General features: G+C 38.1%; 1 protein-coding gene and 1 long non-coding RNA gene across 2 annotated transcripts; both read left to right on the top strand.

Moving 5' to 3' along the window:
* The first annotated feature begins 5,363 nt into the window (after positions 1-5,363).
* On the top strand, positions 5,364-6,604 carry LOC128384146 (selection and upkeep of intraepithelial T-cells protein 7-like). The gene is made up of 3 exons (XM_053343735.1): positions 5,364-5,468; positions 5,576-5,932; positions 6,133-6,604. Exons 1-3 carry the CDS (start codon positions 5,405-5,407, stop codon positions 6,369-6,371), a joined length of 660 nt encoding a protein of 219 aa, XP_053199710.1. The 5' UTR covers positions 5,364-5,404; the 3' UTR covers positions 6,372-6,604.
* An 80-nt stretch (positions 6,605-6,684) lies between these two features.
* LOC128384189 (uncharacterized) lies at positions 6,685-13,904 on the top strand. The gene is made up of 3 exons (XR_008324064.1): positions 6,685-6,700; positions 13,582-13,661; positions 13,698-13,904. It is a non-coding gene; the product is annotated as an uncharacterized LOC128384189 (long non-coding RNA).
* The last annotated feature ends 1,921 nt before the right edge of the window (positions 13,905-15,825 follow it).

Below are 15,825 nucleotides of genomic sequence, written 5' to 3'. Positions count from 1 at the left end.
CATAGCAGCAAGACGTAGAGACACATTGTGATTTACAGTGAGTGAGTGAAACACATTACCTCTATTTGGTCTGATTGGCTGTTGTTGGTGACGCAATATTTTGAGGTCACTGTACGTGATGTCGTCTTCTCCAACTTCTAATTCAGCAGCGTCAATGAAAAACAGTAATATGATAACATAAGAATCTTAATGTAAATTTGTAAATACTTTAATAGGAAGTGAAATATTCATTGTAAAAGTCTGTCTTACCTTCAGGTTTCCTCTGAACACATCGTCTCACCAGTAGAACCAGTAGAACCAGTAGAACCAGTAGAACCAGACCACAGACAGATAGAACAGACCACAGCACAGAGAGATGAGGAGAGGAGGATGATGAAGGAGGAGAGGTAGAAGGGAGGGGAGGCACAGATGTGGTGGTGGGTTTCTCTAAAAGAAAAGAAAAGAAATTATTAAAAGCAGATATATTTATAATGGACACATTCACTCATTTTAGTGAAAGTATGACGATTAACTGAGATTGATGCAGTTTGTTAGATACATATTTTTCATTCATGTTTATTTGCTTTTCAGGTTTTGAAGCTGATTTCAAATAAACTGCACATGAACACATAATATGTATAAAGACTTTAACTTCCTCACCTGTGACAGAGATCCAGCTGGATGGAGACTCTCCATGACTGCTGTGACACTTGTAGAGGCCTTCATCAGACTTGGAAACATGGTGGATGGTCATGTGACCTGCAGGCTCAGTCCTGATGAGGGAGCCATCTTTATAGAAATCAGCTGGGAGGTTGGAGGTGTCTGTTTTACAGTACAGAGTGACATCATCTCCCTCCATCACAGGGAGGACAGGACTCTGCAGGATCACTGGTCCACCTCAACACAGAGACAAACTACAGCATTTCATCATTTACACTCAGCTTCATCAATACTAACTCCACAGTCTGATCTTACCAGTGACAGTGATGTTGATGCTGTTACTGGTTGCTCCCTCTCTGGACTCACACCAGTAAACTCCACTGTCCCAGTGGGCTGTTACACTGATGATACAGGAGGAACCAGCTGATTCTCCCCATTCATCACACTCCTTCCTGGTTTCTCTGGTTGTGTTCCTCCTCAGCTTCCATCCAGCAGAGCTGTCGTCCTCCTCACAGCTCAGAGAGACAAACTCTCCTTTAAACATCTGAGAGCTGCTGGGACTCACAGTCAGAGAGGCTGAGAGGGCTGAAATGACAAACTGGTGATCCTTCATATTTTTTGTCAAAACTGCTCACAAAGTCTCAGGAAAGAAAATAATAAAAATGTGCAGTCATTTCATGCAGTATCACAATTTTGGTTAAACTCCATATGTGACGACCTGTAACACCTTAAATCTTGTAGTCTGGTTTTAACTTCAGACTCCAGACAAACAATGCTGGAAGCTTGATGTAAAAGTAAATCAAGCCTTATGTATAGAGCACTTTTCAAAAACAGGATTGCAAAGTGATTCACAGAACAAAAAAGAAAATAAAAGCATTTGGATAGACAGTCTCCACAAACAAGCAAAAATGTAGCTTTCCAACTCTGTCAGACTTCCAGCTCTTCTGTCCTCAGCTCTAACTTTTGACAGAAGAAGTTTACTAACCTTGGTTTGTTGTGCAGCACAGCAGTGAGCTCAGAACTGAAGAGAAATGACAAAGAGCTCAACTTTAGAAACCTGAGAAACCCAGACTCATTCTGGACCAAAGCTCTAATCACATATGAACATTTAGTTAAAGTGAAATGGAGGTAATGTAATTATAACTGGAGCAGATTTTATAATTCAGTCCACGGTATCAGGAACATTTAGAGAAGTTATCTGGACTTGACCCTTACTTCTGTCTGACGGTGGTTTGGAGTTATTATCCTAAAGTCTGCTGCCTTAGAAAGTGTGTGGATCATAAAGTATCTAGATGAGCTAAAGAAAGATGTGTTTGAAGTCATTGATCACCAACAGTTTGTGGAAATGTCCTCTCATATTAACCTGTGTTCCTAATCTTTACATAAAAACTTATTTAGCTTCAATGTGTCAGACCAGCACAGAGAAAAGAGGGCCTTTGTGTGTATAACTATGACTGATTTTTTAATGTATTGTACAGTTTTTACAACTGCCTCAACAATCAACAATGTTTAGTGGGTTTTTTTATGTCCATCTGTGATTTTTGAGCAATCCAAACTTTTCTATGACAGAAACAATCTGGATCAGCATCCTTTAAGTTATTGTTGACCTTTTTCTCATTGCAGCTAAATTATGTTTTTGCCACCACATTAGCAGGAATATACCTGGCAGAAACTGTGAGTCAGTTGATTGATTCATAGTGCCTATGGGTTTTAGCTGCCTGTGAGGTCATTAGGTCAAGTCCAAGGCGGGACTGTGCTAGTTTATACAGTACACGCAATTCAAATAACAGGAGCACATTTATATCACCCTAAGAATACCACAACTTCACTCTGACTGTCCAAGATAGAAAAACTGCAGACATTGATTTAATTTAATCCTGCTGACTCAAACAAATAAGGTTAAATGTTGAAAATGAATCTTGAACAAAAGCCTACTGTCAGGCTTTTGTTATTTACTACCCAGTTTCCTCTGAAAGCACCTCGAGACTTTCAACAACACAGCAGACATGTTTTTAAAAAACGTTAATGAAACACACAAACACACAGATTGTACTTACAGAGCAGAGACTGCAGAGAGGTTTTCATCATTTCCCTGCTCAATGATTTGTGTTCAACAACAACTTACATTTCAATCATGTAACGCCCGCCCTCTTCCTCTTCTGCTGGTACTGAGACACTGAAATAATACAGCAGCTTATTATAACAGAAAAAAGGTAGAAATCATGTCACACATAAAACTATCTATAAATTATATTTTAAAAACTCTGTATAACTGTGTTTAACTGTTAAAACATCTGTATGTGTCTGTAAAGGATATAGACCATTTAAATCAGTTATGTCTAAACTACTTCATAAAAGGTTTGTGTGTCTGCAGGATTCATTCCAACCAAGCAAGAGCACACCAGGCATGACTCATTTAATCAACTGATCTCAGTCTTCAGACAGTTGATTGGTTGAATAGATCGGTTGGAACAAAAACCTGCAGGTACACAGCCCTTATGGAATGGTTTAGATATGCCTGATTTCAATGAGTGGGAGAAATAAGTCCTATTATTAAACTGAAGAATGATGCAGTGCCAGCCTGGTTGTGAGTTATGAGAGAAACAGTGAAAGGAAATGTAACAAGGTTCCTGAAATAAATAATAACAGTAAAATATGTCACTGTTGTGTATATTCACTCATTACATCCCAGTTCCTGAAAAAATGTGTGATGTTATGCTCAAATAACCATGGTTATGACACCATGTTCAAGTAGTAAATAGTGTCTAAATAGTTGTTTTTCACAGCAACCATGCAGCTGTCCGTGCATGTGACATGTAAAGGATGGCTCACCTGAAAGCCACAGAGTAATTCAAACCCTGTTTAGAAGCAAGTCATTGTGGTCTCAATCTATCAGGTCCTTTAATTAGTGTGCTGGTAGTCATTTATTATTTTTAATAGAGATGGTAACACATATAGCCTCATTCATAACTTAAAAAAGGCTTTTTATTTATAGTTCACCTTGTTGACCACTAGGTGATGCGTGTGGTCAACATGCTGGCCTGTAAATAAACACTATAATATATTATAGTAATATAATAAACACTATCAGGACAAACTGATAAATGTCACCTATACTGACCACAACATGAAGGTTTCTGTCTGAGCAGTGTTGACAGTTGGACGTCCTGAACTGCAGCTCAGGTTACACTGATGCTGGTTCTCATGCATGTGGTCCAGCTGAAGGGAAATAAAGAGCAACATGAGTGTCTGTCAGCATCTGTGTTTTTAACCACAGAAACATGACTACCCTTCCTTCATAGGTCTTGTGTTTTTGAGCCCTTTGTTTAGCTGATTGAGAGACACATTAGACAAAACCTTACAATTGTGCATTTATTTATTGAGGAAAATCATCCAATGTTACATATGTGTATGTAGCAAAAGGATATGAACCTCTAGGATTATCAATTCATTTGAAGGGGAAACTAAAGTCAGATTTGAATCGATGGGGTGAAAATCAGGTGTGAGTCTGGGAGGCCGTGCTTTTCCTGAAAGAATAGAAATCGGAGTCTTCTTTATCAGAGTCTGAGCTTTACAACACTGGTTTGTTAGAACCTTAGATGAAGAATGATGATGCTCACCAGGCTGGAAAGAGTTACAAAACCATTTCTACAGAGTTTTAACTTCACCAGATCGTAACAGACTCTCTTTAAAAAGGCCTAAAACTTTTCTGTCTTAACTCTTATTTTCTTTATGCTGTGTGTGGTATGTTTTAATGTTGTAGCAGATTCAGTTTGAGACCTTTTAAGACCTAAAAGTGCTGACTGCAGTCTTGAAATAGTAGTACTGGTAAAGTACCAGTAATACCAGTATAGATACGGTACATCTGTTTCTGTATTGAAATACAATGTTTATATGTCCAGTTTAAGTAGTGAGGAGATGTGAAAGGCCTTCTTCTTCTTTACTGACATCTAGTGTCTTATTGGTGAAACTGCTTTCTGAGACAAAACATGAAAACAGGCCCAAGCAGCCACAAGGACAAACCAAGCTCAACGTGACATAAAGTGGGTTTTTATTTACATAGATAAATATATAACTGCTAGTTTGAACTTCAGTGTTGGTCCAAGGCCAAAATAACAACAACTAAATCATAATCTGTCAAAAACTAAATAAACCAAATGGCAATCACTTAAATCCCTAACTAAATAAAACAGCAGAAAATATGATAACACAACTGGCAGCCTACCCCAACTACCACAATGGAAACTAACAAGCCAAGGACATGTTAAAGATATGTTTGCTCTGTTATGTTTAAACCTGCTTACACAGTTAAGTCGTCATAACAGAATTTCACTCTCACAATAATAAAACATTATGGAGGAAATCATAACCCCCTTGATGGAAGAAGATACAATGAATGAAAAACAAAAAGGTAGTACATGGTTGTGAAAGCTATCCTAAAACAGAATTATGACTGATAACCTGTCATGAAAACAAATCAGGAACTGTATCCCCGCCCTGGCTGCCAGCGAGTCAACAGACCCAGACTGGGAGGATCTTGACCTTTGTTACAGCTGCTCTATAAGAGGACTTAATATTGAAACACTCAGGTTTACTTTTTAGCAGTGTCACAGGATCCAAGGAGAAAACATCAGTTCAAATGTAATTGGTAAGTCGAATCGAATCTGGGATTCCTTTAATACTATTTTGTTTTTGCCTTTGTCTTTTGGGTTTTTAAAAACAGTTTCTCCTCGTTTACAGTGTAAATTAGAGCTGGTCAAGAGCCATGTGTGTATCACTCAACACTGTGCTGTTCTTGTTCTTTTGTGAACTGCTGTCTGCCTCTGCTGGTAAGATTTATCATGTGACTGTATGTGTGTGTGAAGTGTGTACAGGTGTGTGTGTGTGTTCTGATAGGTAAACACTCCTCTGGATATTTCTGTTAATTGTTTTTTAGGTCCTCAGCCTCACCAGCTAACAGCACAGCCTGGACAGACTGTCACACTGTCATGTGGAGCTCCAAACAGTGTGATCATAGCAGCTGTTGAGTGGACCAGATCTGACCTCCAGAAGTATGTCTACTTCCAGCGTGGCAGGCGCCCCCTGACACAAGACCAGGACCCATCTTATGTCAACCGGGTGCAGCTGAAAGGTCGGATGGATGATGGTAACCTGTCTCTGATTCTGAAGAACGTGACCAGCAACGACAAAGGAACATACGAGTGTCGCTATAAACAGCTTGAAAGAGGACGCTTGAGGAGAGCTGCTGCTATTAACGATAAACCCGTCAGCGTCTTTGAGCTGCATGTTGAAGGTGAGTTTGTTGATGTGAGAAATGGATTGTGTTCTAATTTACAGTCATCATATACAGTTTGACTATTTTTACATCAGTATAGAAAGAACTGTGAGGGAAATAAAACCCTTCAACACAAACATGTGGAACTGTCCAAATACTTCTGAACTGTACCTGACAGCTGATACCTCACACCTGTTTCTGCTCTGTGGGTCCAACAGATGGAGACTCACAGTCTGGAGATTCTGGAGTAATTCTGCCAGTTACACTGATTGTCCTCACTGCTCTCATTAGTCTTGTTGCTGGTCTTGTTGGTCTTGTGATCTACAAGAAGCTTAAAGGACGTTCAGAGAATAATTCAGACCTGCCTGTTGATGATCCAGATGTTCTTCAGCAGCTGCAAGAAAATGAAATGGGTCAGAAAAACATCACTCACAACACAGCTGACATTCAGGTATAAAAACCAGAAACAGAAACTGAATAGTCATTCAGAAGTCTATTTTTAAAGTTATTTCAGTAATTTCAGTTCGGTTCAGGGCCATAGGTACACACCCAGCATGGCCAATGTGGGCCACATAAGGGTTCAATTTGGGTTGCAATATGGGCCCCACCTTAAGCCCCTGGTAGGGTCTCCCATGGCTGATTGGTCCCAGGTGATGAGTGACACTAAGAGATCCAAGAGAAGTGACTATTAAGTTACTATTGAGCCCTGAACCAAACCCTCAAGTAATTGGTCAGATTCTTCAGAGTCTTGTTTAAAACATTTAAAAAAAACAGAAAACAGCTCTTGTCCATCTGACAATGCAGCAGCTTTCTTCATCACAATGAAAGAAAGAAGAAAAAGAAACAAAAATCATTAAGACAAAATGTAAAAGAAACAAAACTTAAAAATAGACAAGAGAGACAAGAAATGCAGCTCAAAGTGTTTTATAGCAGAAGAAATTACATACACCAAGTCCTTCACATTGTTTGTTAACGTGCTCCATGGACAAAAAGGTTATATTTTATAATAACTGAATATGTTATTATATGTAATTTTATAATGTGACAGGTGGTAAGTTTCTTTTCTGCAGAAGGGTTGATCCATGTATCTTATCTTACCTGTAATTAAAACTGAGATAACACATCTATTCATTATGTCCAGGACAAGGTGCAGTTTGAACCTTTATATCTAGTGATAAAGTCATAATCAAAGGCGTTTTTTCTTGATGTTTGAATGTCATACAGAAACTAAAGCATGGTTTATGGTCTTTAACTGTAACTGGGAAATTTACTGGCCTCTCCACCATCTGAGTATCATATTACCAGCATTAGAGTCATCATAGTAACCCTGTGATGAAGTCATATGATGATGTTCAGTCTATAACAGTAAAACAGAAGAGGAGACGATGGTCAGTCTGGTGTTACAGTCCAACACACTGATCCTGTTTGACACTCAGCAGAGATGTTTCCTGTTTAAGCTGCTTTAACATGGACTCTTTATAATGATCACAGTTTAAACTAAAACGTTCTGCTTTTACTAGAGTCCTGTTAAAGACTGTCTCGAGAGAAGAGTCTCCACTCGACTTTCATTTAGCAGCTTTCTATCATCACTGCATCCCAAATCTATTACACACTCACTGAGAGCAGGTTGTTATGGCTGTAGTGAAAACTAATGTCCCACAATGCAATGTGCAGCACAAATACATGTAACTAAACCTTTTTGGCAGAGCCTCCACAGATGGTTATCACATTATATTAACAATCTGCTCTGAATGAGGTCCAAGGTTCAGTTTTATTGCTGTTGTACAACAAAGGATTGCACAGTGAAATGCAACATTGCACACACACAAAATGTATTGAGTCATATTGAAATACTTTAAACTATCAATCAAATAGAACCAAGTGTATAAAAGTAGCACTAAAGGAAGAAATAGAAGAAAAAGCATTACATTTACAATTAAATCTACATAGATCTGGAGCTGCATGGATTCTGTGTTGTGTCTCTTTGTGTGTGATCCGTGGCTGTGGATCATTGAAACTTCATCTTTACTTTATTTATCATATCAACACCATGTTTGATGTGTCACCTGCTGACTGTTTAGTGTCATGAAGACCTTCAGTCACGTTGTGTTTACTGTGTGAATGATGAGAATCCATCAGTGTGTTGTATGATAAACTTTAATAAGAATAGATTTGATTTTAAAGGATATGTCTGGTGGTTTTCTATATTTGTCTTCATGTTTGGATCCAAACCAACAATGAACTGATCTACTAACAAGTATTGTAAATGTATCAAAGTCTGGTATATCTTCTTCCTCCATTGTTGTCCAAAAACTATTAAAAATCAGTGAGTCTCACCGCTGCACTGAGTGACATGTGAAGAGTTTGGTCATGTTCGTTTGTTTAGAAATGTCTCCAAAGACTAATAACTGCTCATGTGTTTGGACTCTGAGTAGTTCTGTGTTAGGCAGACGCTACTGAGCCATGTGCAGTAACGTTGCTCTGCTTACAGCTTCACTAGCTTGTTGTGCTACAGATCACAACCTCTTGACTTTGTACAATTGAAAACATGATTGTAAAAACCTGATACGGCAATAACTGCACAATGAACTCAATGTAAAGACACAGAACATAAATATATATATATTTAACATTTTTATTCCTCGGTTTACTGTAGGGACACACTTACATGCCCTTTGTAATGCAGGAAACAATTTGCTTCAACCTTGTATATAAGCTTCCTGCAGGTGTCTGGTTCATTTCATGACTTAACCTTCAATCTCTGCCAGTTTGTTTTGGCATCAAATCAAGTTTTAACAGAGGAGAGGAAACAAAAGGGTGCTAACACAGAAAGAAAAATGCATGAACACTGACATTGATTGATATGCCTAATCAGAATTTAGTCTCTATTACAGTTTGTTCTGATTGCTGGGGCATTATCTTTGAAACTATTGGCTAGTTTGCAAAACCTTACACATTAACCAGCAAAACATTCACACGGTCGCCCATGAAGTTGGAATAATTTTGTCAGTAATCACCTTTGACCAGGTGCAATGAGACTGACCAAAACAATGTAGAGAATATTTACACTTTATCTATCCAGAATACATCACATTGTTACAATCATTTCATGGAAAGAGGTAAAAAATATTTTATTCCAACTTTTTGGGCGACCGTGTACACCTCTGGCAAAACTCTTCAAACACTTTTAAAATGTGTTTTTGCATCCATACAGTCACACAAACCATCATTTGAATAAGAACACAAAGCACCAACTACACACTGACAGTATGAATGAAAGACACTTACTGTGTGCTGGGCAGCAGTTACACACATGTAGTAAACACATACTCCACACACAGGTTTGATGAGCGTGATAATGATGTGGCACATATGCTATGACCTCCACAGTCACCACATCTCTATGGACGTGTTAGACAGTATTCTCCATCATCATTAAAACACTAGATGAGGGAATATGTTTTGGAAGAAAGGTTCATCCCTCCACTAGAGACATTAGGATCAAGGACAAGAAGCAGTAACGCTGTTGATTACTTTACTAAGACATGGTCACCAGTCTGTATCATCTGCTGTTGTTTATATAGATGCTCCTGTGCTGCCACCTGCTGGCTGTAATGTTTATCATAAACACTGATAGCAGCAAGACATCATGGAGGCACTGAACTGAACATCAGGAGCAGCTTAGTAAAGCATTGTCTTATTAACATCAACAGTTTTGATGTCAAACTACAGTTTAAACTCGTCAAATCTTTAAAATATCAACAGGTAATAGAGAAACAAACTGCTGATAATAAAACTTAAATGTCATTATTAAATCTGCCTGAAAAGCTGAAACATTTTCCTTAAGACAACAAGGCTAAGAGTAATATAAATGTCATATAATCTAAAAAAAAAAAAAAAAAAAAAGAAGAATGTGACATATACACTTAAAGCTTAAAATGAATCCTATAGCATCTCATCCCATCAAAGCAGCTGAGTACCGACCAGCAGAGGACTGTGATACCGGACAGAAAGAACCCAGATGACCAGAGGCATTCCCAGTGGAGAGCAGATAGACAGATGCCAAGGTGAGACCCACAGAAAGGGGATTGCTGGGGGTCTTCAGGGGCAGGATCATAGGAGGTAGGAGGCCTTCATTTAACTACATCTAGCTAATAATACTAATGCTCTTTTATCGTGGAGGGTGTAATGGAGTATTTCTAAACTGGTGTATTGGTACTTTTACTACAATGAAAGGTCAGAGTACTTCTTCCACATTTGGTACGTAGCTGGTCTGGATTTTTTTTTCTTATTTCTTAACAGTATAGTAAATGTAGATAAATATGAATCAATCACTGATCAATGTTTGGTCTGTCTGTTTCTTCTGTAAGTCATTGATAATTTTTTGATGTCCAAATTCACCTCAAACCAAACTCAGAGTGTATTTTCTTCTTTGCATCAGCTGCAGAAATGTTTCCACATGTTAAATATTATGAAATCAGTTCTTTGAATAGAATACTGTAAATGGTTTATATGTCAAAGTAGATCTGAATGTTTTGAATCTAAAATCGTTCAGTGTGTAGACATTTTTAAAGATGAGTTTATAGATGTGAAGGTTATTACAGTAAATGGACAGAGAAGAGATCTGTGAATATATTTATTGTTTTATAGTCCATTTTTTAATGTTGGTCTTTACTTTTATTATTATTTGTATCCTCCAGGAAACAGTAAAAGGAAACCTGATCATTCACTGAGTGTGTGGAGCCGTGTGCAGCAGAGTGGTTCATACACCCTGAGCTAGGGTGTTGAGTTAGCACCGCCCTGCTGCATTAAAGAGACTTCCTGCTAAAAATTTTCCATTCACCCTCACACTATCAGAAGAGAGAACACCTACACAAATTCAAATCTGAATTCTCTGTTTGTTTGTTTGTTTTTTGGTCTTCATGTTTTTCTGGTCATTTTAGTAGATTTTTCTGTGAGCTTGTGAAATCTACACAGACTTTGTTTAATGTTGGACTGTATGACTGAACTGGACTTAATTTGAGGACTTGGACCACTCCATGGCTGCACCACTCATCACTGTGCTGTTCTTCTGTCTGATATCTGCCGCTGAAGGTAAAATGTGTGTGTGTGTGTGTGTGTGTGTGTGTGTGTGTGTGTGTGTGTGTGTGTGTGTGTGTGTGTGTGTGTGTGTGTGTGTGTGTGTGTGTGTGTGTGTATGTGTGCTAATAGGTGAACAAGTGAATGACTTTCCTTTTGTACTGTCTGAATTAAGCAGCATTTATTTTGTATATAATCAATATTTATTGATTAGTTCTTAATATTAACTTTGTGCAACATCTCAGAGATAATGATCAGAGTAAGAAAAGCTGAAATCATTAGACAGTCACCACAGTACTGTTGTTTCATCTGTAAATGTTTTGTGTTCATACAGAAGTGAAAACTCATTGTATTTATTGACTGTAAGTATTAATAATATTAATATAATCTGCTGTATATTTACTGAAGGAGACAAACATTTAATTATAATATGTGTGATCATGTGATCAGCCTCTGTGAACTGAACAGCAGAGGCAGGTTTAGATAACAGAGACAAAGGTGGAAACCTCACAACCAATAATATTCTTCACTTTGTTTGTTGGGCTTTGGCGCCCCCCACTGACAGGATGGTGACAGATTCTGCTGTGTGTTTTTACTAACACAGCAGTGTTCATGCTCAACACTGACCTGCAGCTTTGTGACTGGATGAGAAGAATTAGAAACACTGATGATTTATCTTCACAAACAGGAAGTAGTAACAGGTAGCAGCCTGCAGTGTGAGAGTGTGTTTCCTCTTCTTACTTCTTACTGGAACACAGTCCAGCAGCGTCATTAGTGATCAGACATCCACACACGAAGTAATGGACCATTAATGTGTGTTAATGGTTCATTACATGATAAAGTGTGAGCTGCTCAGCTGCTCAGCCCAGTTTAACCAGAGAGACTTTTCTGATCTACATCAGTGGTTTAGATCCTAAAGTTAAACTGGAGCTTTGTTTCCACACTGTGTGACTGTCAGACTGGACTCCTCCTTTCCTTCCTTCCTATCTTCCTTTCCTTCCTTCCTTCCTTCCTTCTCTGTGTGACTGTCAGACTGGACTCCAGCATTAGAGCCAAACCTCCACTTCACATCACAGCAGTGATGCTGATGAGTAAAATGTTGCTTTAACTCACAGGAACCATGGTCAAAACCAGAGTCTATATCATCTATATTCATATCTACTATATAATGTAGAGCTGCCACATGTTTCCATCAACAACACTAATGGATGGAACTGCCTAATGTAGTGAAACTCATCTTTTATTCATCCTTCAGAAGTTAGAAATGACTCACAGAATGTGCAAATAGAAGAGTTCAGTTCACCTGTATTAATAATAACAGCAGATTCTGTATTTATGAGCAGTTTGAAATGACAAACATCACATTTTATACCAATACTGAACATTCACTTGTTTTACTTTTAATGATGAAAATAAAAAGTGAAGAATTTTAACGCTGATTTTTGATGGTTTTTTAAATTGTTTTTTAGACCCACCGATAACAGCAGATCCTGGAGATGACGTCACTCTGCCATGTGTAGCTCCAAACTACGTCACCATAGCAGCTGTTGAGTGGAGCAGATCTGACCTTAAGGAATCCGTCTACTTGAAGATAGACGGTCACCTGAACACAGCAGACCAGGATCCATCTTATGTGAACAGGGTGCAGCTGAAGGACGATGAGATGAAGAACGGTGAACTGTCTCTGATTCTGAAGAATGTGACCAACAACGATGAAGGAAGATACGAGTGTCGCTATTTAGAGTGGAGTGGAGGACGCAGGAAGAGATCTCTTATTAGTCGTGAACCCATCAGCATCATCATCCTGGATGTTACAGGTGAGTTTGTAGATGTGAGAAATGATAGTTCCACATTTGGACAGGAGTATGATCACATTTTCACAGTTCCACATGTTTTGTTCTTCAGGCTTCAGCACATTGACTTGTAAATAAAATAATGGATACCACATTAAAGTCTCAGCTTTAATGTGACTATTTTTACATCAGTATAGAAAGAACTGTGAGGGAAATAAAACCCTTTAACACAAACATGTGGAACTGTCCAAATACTTCTGGACTGTACCTGACAGCTGATACCTCACACCTGTTTCTGCTCTGTGGGTCCAACAGGTGGAGACTCAATGGATGGAAAAGACAAGCATGGACATCTTGGAGTAATTCTTTCCGTTACTCTGATTAGTGCTCTTGTTGCTGTTGGTCTTCTTGGTTTTGTGATCCTCAAGAAGCGTAAAGAACATTCAGAGAAGAAGCCAATTCTGCCTGTTGATGATCCAGATGTTCTTCAGCAGCTGCAAGAGAATGAAAACAGTCAGAAAAACATCACTCATAACATCTCTGACACTCAGGATTGCCACCTTATGGTGGTGGAGGGTTTGAGTGCTCAGAGGAGTGTGGGATCTTTCAGCTCCCGGTAGAGTCTCTCACAGCTGATTGGTCCCAGATAATAAACCAGACTGAGAGCAATCCAGAATAAGTTAATGAAGAAGTTCCCCATGATGCCTGAAACTAACCTCAATATCTGACTGAAGATTTCACTCTTGGTAGATTCACAGTAGTGCCTTCAGCTGATTGGTCAGATTCTTCTTAAAGTCTTTTTAAAATGTGTTGATGAACTGTCCGTCTGACAGTGACGGAGCTTTCTTCATCACAAAGAGAAAAATCATCCAAATGTAAAAGAAACTAAAGTTTAAAAAGACTGTAATGAGATTAATAATAAATAATGTTACTTAAACAACACTTTTTAAAAGAAGTTACAAAGTGCTTCATGAAGCTAAGAATTACCAGTAAAACACAAAAACCTGAACTAAAGTAGATCCAGTAAGAAGAAGCAGTGAGGTTAATACATGAAAAGAATAAACAGAGTTCAGAGAAATCGATTGTAAATAGTTTCTGCTTTTTTCTGATTGAAATCAGAAAGTTTGTTTTAGTAAAACTTTATTTCTATACAGCTTTTTAAACTCAGGTTACAAAGTGTTTCACATCGAGATCGACACACAAAGAAAAAGATGTTTTAATTTAATTATTTAAAATATCCTTAAAACAAACAAACAAACAAACAGTGTGGAGTTTGTTAATAGTTTGATACTCAGCTCGTCCTGTTGATATTTCAAAGTGTAAAACACTGAACTATAAATATCTCTACATGTGTTAAAAAAGAAAGTTTCTTTGTAGAAACGTGTCTGTAAATGAACTTTGAGCAGAAAAATACAATGTATTGAATTCTGTGTTCAGATGTAAATTTCCCCATCGCGGGACTTATAAAAGAATATCTTATCATATTAATAATGTGAGACAGATTTGACGTGTTGTCTTAATTAAAAAACTAATAAAATCAGATAAAAACACTAGAATGCAATAAATTATTGATGATCTATTTTAGATTTTTTTCTAAAATTTCCAAAACAATAAAATGAATCAAACATTTTTTATTCATGTTGTCACTTGACTTCTTTTTTTCCTGCAATTTCCCTACATTGTTTCAAAGGAATTAAATATATTTTTATTCTTACAATGTGATGAGATTCAGCTGCAGTAAGTTTCTGTTCTGCAGAAACTTACAGTTGTTAAACATGAACTGTCTGAGCTGTTGATCCTGCACATTCTTCTGTTACCTTCAATACGTGTTCAGACAAGCTCAACACAAAACACCTAACCTTAACCCACCTGAGGTTTGTACCTGGCAACGCCTGCAACACAGTCACTGCTTAAACACAGTCCAACAGCCATAATTGTCCCCTGACAGTTGGTGTTACTTTTTGATTGTGAAGATTGTCTCCTGAGAAGACTCTCTACTTGAATGTAATTTTGGAGCTCTTTAACTTTCTAACTAACTTTCTTTTCGCTGGTGTCTGTGGTTGCAAACACTCCCATAAGTTGACTTTTAACCAGGCCAAATTTGAGTCTTTCCTCAGCTCGTAGCGTGATCATTAACAACCTTATCAGGCCGTCTATTCTTCATCATTTGGCTTGCCACACTCCCCCTCCCCCTCATCACCGACTGCTTTGACAACATGATTGTACTTGAAGATTTCAACATACATGAGTGATGCCTATCCCATCCTCTTTCTTCTCAGTTTATGATTCTTATTGAATCCTTTGACTTTTCACAGTTGTGTTCATTTTAAAACTGCTCGCTTGTTGATTGACCTTTTCTTTGCAAAGAAAATAAAACCTTGTCGGCCGACGGAAGTCTCTATTTCATTCTTCACCAAGAGCACAGAATTTCCATAACACAGTCAAGACTTCAGTCAAGACCTACCTATCCTACACACACTGCTGGATGTCCCAGAATCTCATTCAACTAAACTCTTACAAATCAGAGGCTCTCTTGGTCGGCCCCCATATACCAGAAAGTCTTGGCTCTCTCTCAGTTAATGTAAAACAATTCGCAAGAAACATGCATGTTTTATTTGACACTGAACTCTGTTTTGATGCTCAAGTAAACAGTGTTGTGCAATGATGCTTCCCACACCTGTGAAATATCTCTAAAATTACATCATTTTTATCTTATCAGGATGCCAACAGTTGTCAATGCCCTTGTCTCCTATTGTTTAGATTACTGCAGTTCCCTTTACTCCTGTCTCAGCCAAAGGTCTCTACATCGCCTACAGTTGGTAGAAAATGCAGCTGCTAGACTTATTACTGGTACGAGGAGATCTGAACATATCACCCGTTTTAGCTGCACTTCATTGGTTGCCAGTCAAATTTTGGATTGCATTTAAGATTTTAGTGTTACCTTTTAAAGCTCTGCATGGTCTAGCACCTAGTTACCTCAGTTTTAACTCCCCACACACCAGTCTGTAAAGTGAGGTCTTCTTTGCAAACATAAATCTT

The sequence above is a fragment of the Scomber japonicus genome, chromosome 22 (genome assembly GCF_027409825.1).
Source record: "Scomber japonicus isolate fScoJap1 chromosome 22, fScoJap1.pri, whole genome shotgun sequence".
NCBI classification, from domain to species: Eukaryota; Metazoa; Chordata; class Actinopteri; order Scombriformes; family Scombridae; genus Scomber; species Scomber japonicus.
The sequence above is the reverse complement of the archived record's forward strand: the minus strand, read 5'-3'. Positions and strand labels throughout refer to the sequence as shown.